The sequence below is a fragment of the Electrona antarctica genome, assembly GCF_951216825.1.
Source record: "Electrona antarctica genome assembly, chromosome: 17".
Taxonomy (NCBI): Eukaryota; Metazoa; Chordata; class Actinopteri; order Myctophiformes; family Myctophidae; genus Electrona; species Electrona antarctica.
In genome coordinates, this window is record NC_136798.1 from 30,296,207 (window position 1) to 30,313,444 (window position 17,238).

The 17,238-nt window shown below is 43.0% G+C and overlaps 1 protein-coding gene across 1 annotated transcript in view; it reads right to left on the reverse strand.

Annotated features, from left to right (window-relative positions):
* Positions 1–17,238, reverse strand: part of enpp1 (ectonucleotide pyrophosphatase/phosphodiesterase 1) — a 67,154-nt gene that overhangs the window by 20,369 nt on the left and 29,547 nt on the right. The window contains exons 9-16 of the mRNA XM_079526169.1: positions 13,530–13,639; positions 13,142–13,207; positions 12,147–12,219; positions 9,892–10,000; positions 3,646–3,777; positions 3,461–3,492; positions 3,190–3,317; positions 2,029–2,098 (exon numbers count right to left, since the gene is read on the reverse strand). Of these exons, the coding sequence (XP_079382295.1) occupies positions 2,029–2,098; positions 3,190–3,317; positions 3,461–3,492; positions 3,646–3,777; positions 9,892–10,000; positions 12,147–12,219; positions 13,142–13,207; positions 13,530–13,639 (720 nt within the window). The remainder of the gene's footprint in view (positions 1–2,028; positions 2,099–3,189; positions 3,318–3,460; positions 3,493–3,645; positions 3,778–9,891; positions 10,001–12,146; positions 12,220–13,141; positions 13,208–13,529; positions 13,640–17,238) is intronic.

Consider the following 17,238-nt stretch of genomic DNA (forward strand, 5'->3'; position numbering starts at 1 on the left):
CCAAACAACATTTCCACAGTCCTCGAATGCTACAGGGAGTATGTGTGCTTCCCGCACAGCCATGTCCGCTAAGCAGCAATCTAGATGGGCTTTGACTCATTTGAATTACAGGAGTTATTTTATACTACCGCAAAGGTGAAGGTGAGGCGGACATCCACTTTGTGTTCTGCTGTTAGGAGTAAGCTTTGGAAACTAGTGTGAGCCAACAGTCTGTCTCCAGAGACAGACTGGAACTAGTGTGAGCCAACAGTCTGTCTCCAGAGACAGACTGGAACTAGTGTGAGCCAACAGTCTGTCTCCAGAGACAGACTGGAACTAGTGTGAGCCAACAGTCTGTCTCCAGAGACAGACTGGAACTAGTGTGAGCCAACAGTCTGTCTCCAGAGACAGACTGGAACTAGTGTGAGCCAACAGTCTGTCTCCAGAGACAGACTGGAACAGAAGTTCTCTAGGAACTTCTGTTCCTAGAGAAAATACTGTGGTCAGAAGCTCTGCCAAGTTCGTGGAATTTAAGATTGCTTGTTATAGAACTCGTTATATCTCAGATTTATGACCAGGGCCTGCATGCATGTTGACAGTCTCTGATCTGTCAACAACTTGAAAATGCTGTTTCAAAATGGGAAATATGCATTTTGAAATAGCCAAAAAGTCGCTAACATAAACTGTGTCTCTAGTCATTGAATAAACCCTACATGACCGGGGTCCCCCCAGGGCTCTACACTAGGTCCATTAGTATTTCCCTTTGCACTGAATCTCTTGGCAGAAAATAGAAAAATGCGTGTAGCATAGCTACCGTCCCTAGCTACCGTCCTATTGCCTGAAGGGATGCGATGCTCTGATTGGTTCAGAAACTTCAGAGCCAGTGTTTCAAGCTGAAACTTCAAAACACCTTTAAGTAAAAACTAACTTTACATTTTTCTACATTTTCTACATTTAATTTGTGAAGCGAAGCATGTGCATACTCTATATAGTGACACTAGGGTGATACTGACACTTCAACACAAACTACAGACTGAATCCAACCGTGGGACGGATTTTTAGCAAAGTGGCTCAGCATGAAGCCCCCCATAAAAACCTAATGTCTCCACTGGCCGAGGGGGAATTCCCTCTTGGACAAGCGATATATGTTTGATTTCCTAGGCGGGGAGGCCTGGGTTCAAATCTCTGGTCTTCTGCGTAGAGAGCCCTTTTTCTACAATTACTCAAAGGAGGTAAACTACTTAAAGCATGGACACACCAAGGTGTTGGCGTCTGTGCTTGATTGATAATGGTTCATATTTTGTGCAGTGTGTCCCGCACCGTCTATGGTAGTCAGAGAGAGAGAGAGAGAGAGAGAGAGAGAGAGAGAGAGAGAGAGAGAGAGAGAGAGAGAGAGAGACTTGCACCCGGCAGGCACTTCACGTATCGGAGACTTGCACCCGGCAGGCACTTCACGTACCGTAAGCAATCAGTTCATGGAACACTAATTTCTAGCAATCTTAAACATCACGATTATTAAGATGACAGGCGCACTGTTATTTATAATGGTTGATATAACCCCTGCTGTGAGTTTTGTGCCCATATATGATCTGGATCAAACGTGACAAACTCAGAAAGGTAAACTGTCTACTGGCAGTGGGAAAGAGTCTGTCAACAGATCGCAGCGGACCACCGGCATGTGAACTCTACAAACTCGCATTGCTTAGTGTTGTATACAATATAACATGTGCATATAATGTTGATACAGTACAGTATTCACCCATCAACTGTAATCTGGGCTATTTGTTTGGAGACATCGCCCCACAGTTAGTCAGGACTAGAATGAACCCCATAGCATCTCTATTTGGGGGACGAACATTCCGCGAAAATAGCCCATCTACAAGCTAACATGTTGTGAGCTTGTAGATCGGATATTTTCAGCGAATAGATGTGGTGTGGAGGGAAAAGGGGGGGGGGGGGTTTATATAGCTCAGCTAGAGTTTAAGTTTTAACCAAAGAAAAACAGCTCACAATAGGCTAACGTACTGATGATACGTTCTCAACTCTGACCTGCATGTTTTTGAAGAGGTTATCTGATCCGTGGAATCCTCCGGTGCAGTATTTGATTTCCTTTGGCTGGCTGAGGACGACACAGAACAGAATAAACACACTGTGAATGGAAAGAGAGAGAGAGAGAGAGAGCGCATGTGTATGTGCGTGCGTGCGTGCGTGCGTGCGTGCGTGTGTGCGTGCGTGCGTGCGTGCGTGTCCAACACTGGACGTCTGTCCCTCCCGTTCCTAAAACATCCTGGCCAAGCATTCGAGTCTCTTCACCATCGTTTCCTTTCCTCTTCTCTGCACCTCACCCCCCAACACTCACCTCTCAACCTCACCCCCTAGCACTGTTCTCTGCACCTCAACCTCTAGCACTCACCTCTCCACCTCACCCCCTAGCACTCACCTCTTCTCTCTCCACCTCACCCCCTAGCACTCTTCTCTCCACCTCACCCCCTAGCACTCACCTCTTCTCTCTCCACCTCACCCCCTAGCACTCTTCCCTTCTCTCCCCACCCCACCTCTTCTCAATGGTGGAAAATGTACTCACATTATGTACTTAAAGGACCACTTCACCACTTTTCAACCTATCTTTATATTTTCAACCTATCTTCATATAATTGGTCCGATAAAATACCACCCGTCCACCAGTGACATCATCGATGGGGAATCCAAGCTAATCGAAACTGCAGGCTTTCTATTCCTAAAAAGGTGCAATGTGATAATAGATGCCATCGTTCTCACGATAATAAAAACCTAACTATATTCAAATAAATCTTGTTAAAAAGTAAACTCTGCCTAAGGATGATGTCACTAGAAGATGAGTTTCTGAACTGCCCACAGCATGTTGATCTATGACACAGAGAGTAAAAAGAATTGTGCTATTTTATCATGAACATTAGTGAGGACAATTAGTGTACTGTATATGAAGATAGGTTGAAAAGTGGTGAAGTGATCAGTATCAATACTGCAATGTATAAATAAATACAAGTGAAAGTCCGGAATTCAAAATGTTCTTGAGTAAAAGCACAAAAGTATTGGCATCAAAATGTACTTAAAATACCAAAAGTAAAAGTACTAATTATACAGAATGTCCCGTTTCAAGTTTTCTAATCTTTGAAAAACAACTTTTGAAAATAGCAGATCGACAAGCCCACAATGCATCACATCACTTACAGAGCGGCCTGCCAGCCCGGCTTCATGTACAGGTGGCCCCTCTCGATGCGCACGTTGTTGGCGAAGTGCATGCGCTTGGGGAGGTGCTCTTTGAGGTAAGGCCTCATTGGCTGGTCGGGGATCCTGCACTTCAGAACACAGGGCAGACAGGAGGGGAGAATCAACACGCCGCACACGGAGGGAATGTGTTGTTTGATGGGGAGGTCAAGCAGGCAGATAATTTGTCATTCCTCTTAACAATGCAAACGTCAACAGGGGTTATGTGACATACCGACAGATTCTTCACCAGGCCCGCATAGTCGACTGCATGGAGGAAGACACAGACACATGCACGCACACACACACACACACAAACAGGAACAACGAATGAGAAGATAAGGAAAAGCATTGTTTTAGTTACAGCCACGCTGATAATGATGAATAAGTGCAGTTAGGACATTATCAAGTGGAACTCACAGGAGAAGAAGTTTTCGGGAAGGCGCTTGGGTCTGATTCGAGCGGCGGGGCCTTGGATGACCACAAAGTCATCAATGTTGTCCTGATAGGTCGACACGTACGCTGCTCTTTTACACGAGGCCTCCTCCATGCCTGCAATACCATAACCACAATATTAACACTGGTTCCTCCATGCCTGCAATACCATAACCATAATTATTTTAAAACATTAAAATAAAAACATTCCCAGTTTTTCATGAATAAATAACAAATTCAATTATGTTTTCAGTAATTTCATGAATAAATAAAAAGAAAACTCAAAGGAATAAGGAAACAAATGTTAGAAAAATAGTCGATCTTTACAAGCTCATAATGTGGCGCGTTGTGAGCTTGTAGATAATCTATTTTTCACTAGTTTGGGTTCCAGGCAAACATCCGATTTCTCTTTTGGGTCTTGAGCTAAAAAGTTTGGGAACCACTGAACTAGAACAATCACACTCGGTAGAATGCATACTGTACCTCCAGAGAGACAGGTTTCTGGTTTAGAAACACTACTGGGTGTGCGACGCACATTCCAAGGTTGAAATTGCTTTATGGCACACACACAGTTGATTAGACTATGAATCAAATCAGCTGTTGGGTGATTACAGTCAGCTAGAGGACTCACTGGCTGTCAAACATTTTCATGTCAAATTGATATTTATTTGACCACAGACAAGTTGAAAATATTTTGTTTTGTTCCAGGAACTCCCAGGAAAGGACATTTATCTACAATTATCAAGATTTGTCGACTTTTTTTCGTTTCCTTCTGAAAATAGTCCATCTACAAGCTCACAAGTGAATTGCATGATCATGTCATGTCATGTCTAACACAGGCGGTGAACATTCGCTCTAGCGAAGCCAATAATACGGAGGTCATGAAAACGCTGATTCCCCTACTCCGGCTGCAAAATAATTCTATTGGAGGCAATGGTGGCACTTTTTGATCGTGACTTAGCGTGACTTTACAAGTTTCATTATCGTAGTAAACCTTATCATTTCAATTGATAGTTTCAAGTCTTCTTCCCATAGCATGATATGAGGTTTTTTTATGTATGCTAAACCAGGGGTATGTTTTCCGGGTGTGTGATTGAGTTCTACTGAGTGAAAACCCACCCTCACACCACTTCCACCCAATAGTATTGCTTTTCAGGACCGGAAATTCCGAAATGGTAGTTTTGAATTTGCTGATGTAGTGGCTTCAAAACGGTCTATAGGGTCTCACACTACAGTAGATGGTCAGTGTTAATTTTGTCAACTAAAACTATTTCTACTACCTATTTTCCCTGACGAAAAGTAAATAAAAAATAAACTATGGTGACTAAACTAAGACAAAATATATTGACAATTTCGTCAACAAATAAAAACTAGACTAACTAAGTTAGGGAGGGACTAGTGGAGAAGAGATCCAGTAGAACTATAAGACATGTCATGTTATGTTTGGTTGTGCTCTGAAAATAGCATATCGACAAGCTAACAACTGCGACGAGTTGTGAGCTTGTAGATCGGCATTCAGCATTCACAAAGTGTAAAATCAGCCAAGGCCTGCCAAAATATTTGTCGACAAAAGATATCGACTGTAGATTTAGTCGACTAAGACTTTTCAGATGACTAAAACTAAATGACATTTTATTCAAAAGACTGAATTAACACTGGGAGGAGTGCTTCTTCAGTATAGTAGCACAGGAATCCATCTATTAGCAGGGATGGGCATGTGTAGACTTGGAAGAGTGTTTGCGGTTAGCCGCAGTTAATCATGGCGTGACATCATATTTATACAAATTAACATTAGAGTGCACATTAGTCTTGAACACAGCAACTCCATCATTAAATTGTGTGTAGAGTCGACCAAACAAAGCATGTCATTACGGAGAGAGCCTGCAAGGTGAACAACGTTTAAATAAAGTTTAAATAACAGTCATCTGTCTTGGAAATGTGTTCCACTGTGTCTTGAGCAAAAACGTTCCTCTGTTTTAAAAGCCTATCCATTGAAAACAAAAATGTAACTAAACTGTGGGTTTGTAGATTTCAATAGCCGTCTTTAGCCCTTTTGCGTGTGGCTCGCTTTGAAGTGAATATTTATAGATTTCTTGGCTAGCGTGGATATTTCATACGTGGATCCAACTGGATGAAGTTAATTCGGCACTGTGGTTCTGGGCTGAGTAGGGTGAAGGGTAGTTCAGCTGTTACTACTAATAGTGAGTCATCATGCCACTGTGCTGAGGTGGAAAAAGCAGCATGTGTCCCATAGAATAAAGCAGATACAGCTGACTGTTGCTTTCAAAAACAGAATGATACATATGGCCCAATACAGTTACTGTATAACACAATGAATGACACCTGAATTCCCATCAGGATCAATAAAGGTCTGTCTCTGTCTCTCTCTATGTCTATCTGGAACAATTACGGACGGTATAGCTCCTGAAAAGTCACCTGAAAAGTCACCGTTTTTCAATCCTGAAAAGTAATCATTTTGGACATATACAGTAAGGCTTCTACCCGACAGAGACAATTATATTTACGTAATTTTTCATGTCAATCAGTCCTAAACGGTTGGTGGTATATTTTCATATAGACGGGTAACATGTAGTCATGTACCCGTCCAATCCCTAATCTCTGGAAACACTATGCAACTGTCAAGAATCTCAAGATATATTATGCCGTTTCCACCTTACCAATGACAAACGATTATGTAACTTTGCTCTTGCCCTTGATTGTGACTTTTCTTTTTATCTGGGCAGCTTCAAAGTTTCATGGTGATCCGTCCATCTAAGTTATGCTGCAAACAAACCTACTCTGTGGTCGGAGGTAATAAACTTTATTTATAAGGTACATTAAAGAACCAGTGAAAACATGTGGTTATACTTGTAGTGGGGGAATATAGCCAGAATGATCATCAAGTGAAACGCGTGACATGGCACCTATAATTCATGCCATATCAGAGAGCATTCAGAGACCATGGGAACTTGGGAAATTCCAGCGTACTATCATTTCAGCAAACGTAACTCAAAACAAGAGCACTGAGCTTGACCTGGAGTGCAGAGTGCTGATATGAAAACCTTTTCAAGCTGCCATGGTACTGAACCCCTGGAGTTTCAACCAAACCAGATCCCAGCCAAAGGCTAATGTCATATAGGACCTGTCAGAGATGGACAAGTAAACAATAGCAAATTATGTGACAACCAGAGATGTGTAGAGAGAGAGTGCCGCCAATGAGGGGGCAGAAAACGTGACCCATGCAGTGCTGGAGAATGACAAGCTCGAGTTTTAAATACTACATTGTTTTCAATGAGGGCAGCGCAAATATCAGTAATTATCAGTAACCCTAACCCTAACCCTAACATGACAAATGTTTTAGTAGTATTGTACAGTGACAACTAAAGTCTCTGTAATGTTTGTTATATACCATTACAAAAAAAACGATCTAAAATAAAGTGATTTAAGATCATTAAAGCTGGGCTGTTGCCTTTCATTCACTGAAAGGCAGTATTATCACGGGCAGTATTGTCGCACCCAGCTGCAGGATTGCAGAAACTCTTATTGTGCTCTTTCGAGACGTCAATATATAATGCAAACATAACCTGTGATATGTCTTCTTTCATTTGTCCAAATCAATAATTTTGATAATTTAAAGGTCACAGTCATTAAAAGATTATGTTTGCTCATGCCTTGTCTACTCAACTCCCATTGGACTGGCCCCATGGAGTGAACGGAGTTGTCGCAACTCTCATCTAAATAGCTCTGAGCCCAAGACTGAAGAATCCAGCTGTTTGGGAATTTTGGAACCATAGCCATTCAGCAAAAAAGGCAGATATATGGTACAATATCACAATGCATTACAACACATCACGTTTTGGAGCGTGTAGATTGTTCACTTTTCAATTAAGTGATTTGGTGTGTAGAGGGGAAAAAAGGAGGGGACCAGGTACAGACCCCTGAGCGACCCAGGTCAACAAAATATAAAGCAATTTAAACTCTCTATACCAATTTAGTAGTTAAGTACATTTTTCAGGAATGACCTGTCTAACCTGTTTAACGGTACACTCATAACAGAGCTTGTTGCCCGTCACTCACTAAGTAATGGGGTGCGTTTGGAAATATGCTCTGTGAATGTTCTCTGATTTCAGAGCGCTCTGGTATCGATATCCTGGATAGTATATTAAAAAAGTATATGTGAAATTTGTCCTCAACGGTAAAACCAACTGTGAAAAACCTGTGTGTTGTCCTTGACCACAACCTCCTCTTTGGAAAGCACATTAGCAATGGTACTAAAATACCCTTTTATCATCCGAGAAACATTACAAGAGTCAAACTTGTATTTAAAGTCTTGAATGGTCTAGCACCTTCCTATTTGTCAGATTCCCTGCAATAGTATGTCCCAGGACACCCCAATAGGTCACTCGGTGATGGACGGCTAACCAAGCTATCGACAAATGGCAAGACACGGTGAAGCTGTCAAACTAGTGGAGGGAAGATCTACAAACGCACAACGCAGCTTGTAGATAGGCTATTTTCACTACTTCATAATTATTATTATTTTTTATTAATGGAATTTCTGAGATGCTTTTGTTTGTTTTAAAATGTATTAAATTATTCAACTTTTTCTTTGTATCTTTTTAAATATATATATATATTTTTTTTTTTAAATGTAGGAAAAGTAAATGGGATTTTTACCCGAGTCGTGACCCATAACAATTGGTCCGCGACCTACAATGGAGTGCTCCCAGAAAACTTTTCTCTGAACTTTCTAACAGCGACACTTCGACCTCAGATTTTCCGAGCGAACCACAAGATCACCCCTGGGCGCTCTCTGGCGCTGTCGGAGCATATTTCCAAACGCAGCGAAGAATCAAGCGTTGTTTTTTGGCGATCTGGTGGCCACTGTTCCCACATGCAGGACACCCTTCTGGTTTCACAGCTCCTGAATTATTTGGGAGCGCATGTTGACGGGGTCTGAACTCCCCTAGATGTACAGTGCAGCGCGTAGAGCCAGGACCGGCTGCTACAGTGACTTTAAATGAATAACCAGTCTTCCAAATTACAACGCCGATGGAGGCGTTTATTACAAGGATAGACGAACATCGCCCTGAGCCACATTTACTGTATCTCAAGTTCTCAACTCATCGATGCATATGCCTAATTACAGGACTAGACATATGGCCTGCAGATGTCCTGGTATCTCCCTCCCTCTCTGCCCCCTTCCAGCACAGCAAAGCCAGATTTATACTTTGTGCCGTGCACGGACAATAGCTGATCTACAAGCTATTTTACATCTGCGGAATATGTACAGTACATCTGCAGAGATTGGAGATCGGCTATTTTCCACACGATCGACACCCGCACGCAACTACAGTAAGTATAACTCAGCCTTAACGCTTCTACCCCACTGAGCTGGCTCATACCACATACAGTAAGCCTCACTAAGGACCTCACTAGGCCTGCCGTCTCAGTCTGGTATGCCCGTCCCCCCGGAACAGGTGTCGTATGTCAAACAGTGGAAGCTGACACTTGTGACACTTAACTGAGTAAACGTTGGGACAGTCCCTCTAAGGCACCGGGGTGAAAAATTATCCAAAAGCGCTTGGCGACCGAACAGGGAAGCCTCGGTTCGCCTAGAACAAACCAGGGTTTTTTTTGGAATGGGAAGAAAAACAAATGCCAGTGACATTAAACAGCTCGATTTCAGGAAAGCCAAGAGAGTGGGGCAAGTGAGGACACCCATTTTTTCTTTGCTCTTTTCCTTCCCTGCAAACTAAACGAGGTCATTTCCTATTCATACTGTTCTCATTAAGGCATTTTGTGGTCGGCGTTCAATTTTTAGGGAAAAAATATCCAACCTTTGATTTTCTTTTTTGTTTTTAAATCAGTTCCGTCTGGGCGCGTTCGTGCATCGTTTTACAAAGTAAATTCTGTGTTTATTTTCCAAATAAAAGCTGCTGTAAACGTATCACTGCTCCCCGTCACAACCTATAACCTTGATGTTAGCAGCTAGTGCGCAGAGTTTGAAGCTGCAACCTGGGACTTATTTTTTATAAATGAAAGGATAAAGAGTATGTTAGTGTAACTTGTACATCTGCTTTGGTTGGAGGTGGTCTATTTTCAAATGGCCAAAACCCAAAATGTATATAGGGCTGAAGTGGTTACTGTTTGTTTTGTAATAGTAATCAAAAGTGGAAATTGGAAATACTTGTACGTATCTGTGTGTATCTTTTTAAAGGTGACTCTCACCGTGGTCGGAGAGCACCAGCATGTTGACACAGCGGTGCAGGTCCCTCTGTTTGAGTCCGTCCATCAACATCCCCAACAACCTGTCCACGTTCAGCAAGGCCTCGATCACCTGCAAACACCAACAGCATATGAGCAACACCACCTCAGTCGAGTTTATCAACATATGTCATCTTTTCATGGTTTTTTGTGAACGAATATTTCTTATGAATATTATTTAACCATTTAAAACTAGTCCTTAGCCGTTCGAATATATGAACACCAAATGATGTACAGTGTGGGTAATGCGATTTAATAGATCATATTGTTGATGTATGTATTTTGACGTGTAATCAGTCTGGTCTCAGAGGCACTTGCCGGGCAGGTAGGAAAGGTGCAATTCTAGGGAAATTGCAAAGTGTTGTTGCCTCGATCGCACAGACAACGGAAATATATACTTCCCGGACTACATGTCTCAGTAAGAGTAAGGAGCAGTGCACCAAAGCATTATGGGAATTGTTGTCCAGGAAGGAAGTGAGCCCAGTGTCCATGGCATTGGCATCATGGACACTTTGAAATACTAAAATATCTAAAAACACATATTACCCACATAAAAAACCCCAGGAAAGTGTTTCTTGTCTCCCAAACATCATTAAAACTAGAAAAAGTGCCCTTCTGGGCACAGGTCTCCACCAGGAGGATAGGAGTGTGAGTGTGATGTTTGGCAAAATGTTTAGGAGCAATATAAACGTGTGTGAGTGTGTGTGTGAGACGTGGCTTGTTGTAGCGCCACCATGAGGCTGATTTGAAAACTGTCAAGTGGCATTTCTTCCAAAGCCTAGTGGGAATACGCATGCACAGTTTCACCACAATCGGATGCTGCGTTGAGTAGTTGTGGCGATTTGTACAAAACGGGTACAAAGCAGGCTACTCCTGAAAAGTTTAGAAGCCAATCGTAGCCAATGAGGGTGGATTATGAGAAATCAAACAAACCCGTCTTGATCACATGACTATGGAGAGCATGTGTACCGATTTGCGTGAAATTTGGATAAAATCTGAAGGAGTAATATTAGAAAATGTGTTTTACATATGTCGGCCTCCTGGTGGCGCTATAAAGAGCAGATGTGAAAAATTCCAGGAAAAGGTTTTTCCTTGGCTTCTAGGGAGTTGGCATACAAAGTTATCCACAGATTCGTGCAGTTAGAGGTAAAAACACTTTTCGGCCAGTTATAGCGCCACCATGAGGCTGAGTTGAAAATGTTCATGTGGCATTTCTTCCTTGGCCTAGTGGGAATGTGCGTGCACAATTTCACGGAAATCACACAATGTGTTCATGATTTGCAGCATTTTGTTTGAAACTGAGCACTCCTGCGAACTTTGGAAGCCAATCTTAGCCAATCAGGATGGAGTCTGAGAAATCTGAAAGACCCGTTTCGTTGAATGGCTCTAGAGAGACTGTGTACCAATTTGCGTGATGTTTGGACAAAATCTGTAGGTGTACTGTCCAAAAACTTGTTTTGCACAAAGCGGCCTCCTGGTGGCGCTATAACAGGCCGTTCTTGAAATTTTGGGGCAGAGGTTCATCGTTGGCATCCAGGGAGTGTGTGTGCAAAATTTGGCATCGACCGGGTTAACGGTGCCCGAGATTAGCTGGTCACAGACGGACGGACGGACGGACGGACAGACACACGGACACACGGACGGACGGACGGAGTGCAAAACATACTCTCTCCCATGCCTTCGGCCTGGTGGAGACAATAAGATCTGGTTGCAAAAGGGGTGAAGTGTCCTTTTAAATATCTTCTGAGTTGCAGCTTAAAAATCACTCGTAGAATTAATCTTATTTTTTGCTTGTCCTCATTCAGACACTGTAAACTGGACACACACTTTGTGTTTATTCATTAACCCCGTTATTAACAAACGGAATCTGGTTTGACCAAAAGAACCTTGGGCCGAGGGACAACACATACAAAACACTGTTGACTTGCTGTAGACTTCCCCTAAAATATACAGAACCTTCCAAAATAACATTCCTGTCGCTGTCAGGTACAGTACAGTAGGAAACCTTGTGTGCCCTAAACAGTTTCTCTTCAGGAAATAGTATATGTTCGCCTATAATGATTTGCCCAAAACAGGGATGCCAGGTTGAAAGTGATTACGAGTCCATGCAATGCATGTTAGCCATTCACACTTCCCTCAAATCTCATGGTTAATATATGACACACTCAACATGTTCCCCTGTGCTTGTGTTAATTTCCGTTACGTAACGTTGGTCTAACCTGGCTGCTCGTCGGCCCGTAGCGATGGCCTGCGGCATCCGGCTCCTCGAGGTACAGAGTGTAGAAGTCGGGCCTGAAGTTACAAAAGAAACAAATTGGTTAGAGTCGTTAGACGATGCATCCCTATGGACTGGAAACACGTTATCATTATATAATGTTTACTTTTACACACATGATTTGATGCTCAGCTCAGTGGCCTTGTGCTTAGAGCAGTGGTTCTCAAACATCTTTGGCTCGGGTCACCCTTGTAAATAATCCACGATTTGGATTTTGGGGTTCAATCCCTGGCCAAGCCATACCAAAGACTATAGAAATAGTACAAACATGGAGTAATCCTGGTCTCTATACTGGCTCCCTCCTGATGGAGGGGAAAGGAACTGGTTGGAATAACGTGTTCCTTCCATGCTGTACGTCCTCCTCCCGGGGAAACTCCCCTGGCAGGTGATAAGAAGCGGCCTGCTCAGTTCGGGGCTCTCCCCAGGTTGGGAGAGTAGCGCCCAGGATTACAATTTAGGCATTGGCACGAGGTGAAAAAAAATAATGGGTTACAAAATTGTGGGATACAAATCAAGTAAAACTAAATGAATAAATAAAAATACAAAGTACACATACTAGTATCATGTTCAAGGGTGCAACTACATGATGTGACATACTAGCATCATGTTCAGGGGTGTAACTATATCATACTAGTGCCACTTACAACATATACTGTTCTTAGTTGAGCGGGGTCCCCTCCGGCTCTATTGGTCACTTTTATTTTTTCCCTCTACACCCCATTTCTTTGCTGAAAATAACCTATACGCAAGCTCTAAACACACCGCCTGCAACACATTCTGAGCTTGCAGATAGCGCTAGGCTATTTGTCTGCGCCAGAATAGATATGGTTAAATTGCAACTATTGCATAAAGAATAGTTTTTGTGCTACTATTTGAGTAAGGCTGAGGGCTATAGAACAAGAATGCTAATACATGATACTAATGAAAAGTAAGCAATACCTTTCTCCCTCAGGTAGACTGAGCCATTCCAACACCGTTGCAATTCTCTTCTCAAATGGAACACTCCTGTGAAAACAGAATGAAATCGCCTCATGTTGTGAATACTCTGCCATCACGAGGACAATGGGATCAGAGGCATCGTCCTTTTCTTTTTTTACAGAATCAATTGTTTTATGGTCACGGATTACTTGATTCTATAGGCTTAGAAATAATCAATATAAATATTTTTGGAAATCTCTATGGGAAAAATGAATGGGGTCTGGAACGATGGCACCAGAAAATGGCCGCCAGTGCTATGCCCTATTAGGCTAAAAGGATAACACATAAAAGACCTGGGGACTTGCATTCCATTGTGGTCCTACAGTATATATACACACATGTCTCTCACCTGTCATATTTCTTGTAGTAAGTAGGGAACCTGCCATTGACAGCGACATCTGAACCTGGCCAGAAGAATGTGGCCGTCTTCAGGTTGTTGTCCATGGCTGTAAGCCAGACCTGAGTGGAGAGGAGAGGAGAGGAAGCTTTATATAATGTAATGGTAAAATCAGACACATTGTGCTACTACAGTATACAGTGAAGGCTACGGTATGCCATTCATCACATAGCAATACATCAAAGTGACACTGTTTAACCACTTAACCCCGATATACTTTGTTGACTGGAGTCCCCTAGGGCTCTATACTTGGCCCCCTGTGTTCCCCCCCCAATTCTACTGAATGTTTGCCCCATTATAGGCACACTAGGGTCCATATGGTTAATCCATTACAGTTTAAGTCACAGCCTCACATGCAGTCAAGTCTGCGTACAAGTATTATGTTTTATTCCGAGTGTATCAGCATGTGATGGAAGGGTAGTTCAATCGATAAAAGTATTACTAAGACTGTGTGTATTCTTGGTCTGAATAACCACTAAAGCCCTACACTGTATATACTGTACTGTACACTAGTACATTGTCGTATGACAAATGGGAACAACAGCAGATCTACAAGCTCACAAACATTGTGACAGGAAAGATTTGCCCTAAAATAGGGACGCTGGGTTAATATGGTTAACATTTATATATTTTTTATTAAATAGTTAAATTGTGATATAATCAAACATGAATATCAGACATTCTACATTTTCTAAAGGGAAATGCATGTATTTTTACATTTCAGTCTGACCATAAGCAGGGATAAAACATATCCCTCCGGCCATAAAAATGAACGACCAGACCAGAGAGTCTCCTGAGACCAAAAGTCTCCTGAGAAAGTGATATGTCAGTCAGTGAGGAACGTGGGGGTCGGGGGGCTGACACAGAGTTGAAGAATGAGATTGAAGAGGCCTCTCTCTGACTCAAATGTAAAAACCACAGAGTGTCTAAACAAGCACAAAGCCGCAGCCCTCGCAGGCTGTCATCTTGCACAAGCCCCAATCCGTAATTACACCGAGAGGCCCTGCTCTGTTTGCTGGGATAGTCATGGACGAGGCTGCATCGCTGTCAACGAGACAAGTGTCTCCCGCCGTTCATAGAGAGCAAATTACAGCGTGCAGGACTACATGATCAGAGCACAATAACTACTGTTTCCCCCCGCCGACAGTATAATTCATCATTTATCTCTCAAACTCTCGTGACTGTCCCGTGTGTCAAGCTGCGGGTTCTCTCCGTGGCCTTTGGCGTGTTGCGAACGTTGCAGAGAGTTTGTTTCACACCACGAAGACGGGGGAATAAAAATAACAAATGGGATACCGTCGATGTTGGGTGGAAACCTAGTATGTCCAAATCCATTACTTGAGAGAAAATAACCTGTGTTCTAATGGAGTTATTATTTATTCACAACCTGTTGTTAATACTTTTTAGTGGTTAAATATTTATAAAACCCACAGACACACTTAACCACTTTCACACGTTTGTGTGATACTGTCATATATGATATGACGGAGTGTAAAATAGGGCTTTCATTTAAACATACAGCATTATGGATGAAATAAGAAGTGATACAAGGTTTTCTGGCCGACAATATATTATGCATCGTCACTTTCTAACTTGTAAAGACTCTGTTCAAAGCTGTACAAAAAAAATTATAATAATACGATTAAGTTAATTTGCTTGGGTCTTTAGGTATCAGTTTCTCTAAAATGGCAAATGGTGCATTTATATAGCACTTTTATCCAAAGCACCTTACTGTACATGGATTGTGCATTACATTCACTCATAAACACACACACATTCATAAACCGATCAGCGTCTTGCTCAAGGACACTTCGACACTAACTCTGGGGGAGCCTGGGATCGAACTGGTAACCTCACAGTTCCCATCTGGCTGCTCTACCGGCCACTCTACCGCTGCCACTAGTACTGGTAACCTCACAGTTCCCATCTGGCTGCTCTACCGGCCACTCTACCGCTGCCACTAGTACTGGTAACCTCACAGTTCCCATCTGGCTGCTCTACTGGCCACTCTACCCCTGCCACTAGTACTGGTAACCTCACAGTTCCCATCTGGCTGCTCTACTGGCCACTCTACCCCTGCCACTAGTACTGGTAACCTCACAGTTCCCATCTGGCTGCTCTACCGGCCACTCTACCGCTGCCACTAGTGCTGCCGCCCCACAAACAATGTCTCACTGCTGCATTAAGAGGTCAAGCACAATACTAACATTTTACTGAACAGCTGTTTGCACCACTTATTTTCCCCCTCCCCAATTTAGTAATTATGTCAATTCATCTTTCACCCTTCAAATCCCTCCCTAGAACAGCCAACTATACTGTAGGTGCTTTCAGCACCAGAGAAAATACAAGAAGCGGCGTGCATACTGTATATGGAACCTACTGTACAAGTCTAAATGCTGATAACAAGCCAAAAACACAAGAGGAGAGATGTCGGACAAGGATTCATCGGTGTGGAAGGCCTCACTCACATCTCAATCCATCAAAGTTCAACAACAACTCTTCTCTCTCCTTCCTCACACCTAAGGAAAAGGACGCCTGTGAGTGCAGCAGTCCCACGAGCCCTGGCACACACAGCGTTCTCCGATTACCTCACTCTGTTCTGGTCAGATTGGCACTGAAATCTTCACAGTCCACAGGAGTTACATACTGTAGGGCTACTGTATGTATCCAAGAAAAGAATACACCTCTAAACTTTCCACGTTCCATTTGCAAACCGCTTCGATGTAGGGGGACAAAGCTGCAAGCATGTGCTCTCGCGCGCACACGCACGCACGCACGCTACGACGCGTTGAGAGCTTGTAGATCAGCTATTACGCACACACTCACTCACACTAACACTCACTCACTCTCAAACACACTCTGTGACGTCCGTGACTCGGAGATTTCCCGTGCTGCTTATCTGGAGTCGGGTCGCAGGGTTAACAGTTCCAGACTTCCCTTTCCTGGGCCAAATTAGCCCTTCCATACTTGGGAATCCTAAGGTATTCCAAGGCCATCATGGAGATATGATGGCCCCCACTCTTCCCAGTGGGACGTGCCCCACGGACCTCACTATAGGCATATGCCCAGGAAGCATCCGTACTAGATGCAACCTTAACTGACTCCTTTACACATAAAGGAGCAGTGGCTCTACTCCGAGTCTGAAAACTTGAAACCTACTGTATATGCATCGTTTATTTGAAGATCCGTGGACAAATATATGTTAATTTTAAAATAGTTTGAGAATGAGAACCACAATCTACACTTTAGAAACAAGCCTCCCCAGAAAACGCAACATGCAACTAGCAACTTTACAGAAAAACAAGCCCAAAGTCGCTTAATAAGCAGACATGACTACACTGATAGCACGGAACAGCATGTTACACTGTAATGTGCTATCCCTCCCAGTTCTGCTCCCTGCTGAACACACACACCCTGTTTTCTTTTGGTGCGCCCGGATAAGATGGAGGCACCGTGGAGGAAGTCTCCACGGTGCTGGGCAGGAACTTTACCCCTGTGTCACCTGTTCACCCCTGCACAACTTTAACAGTTTACACCTGTCAATCGCCAGGCTTTCAACATGGTGACAGAGCACTAAGCCCTGGTTGTCACCATGGCAGTCTTGGTGACACAGGCCTTCATACAGGGATTATTGTTTTATTTATAATATATGACTATGAAT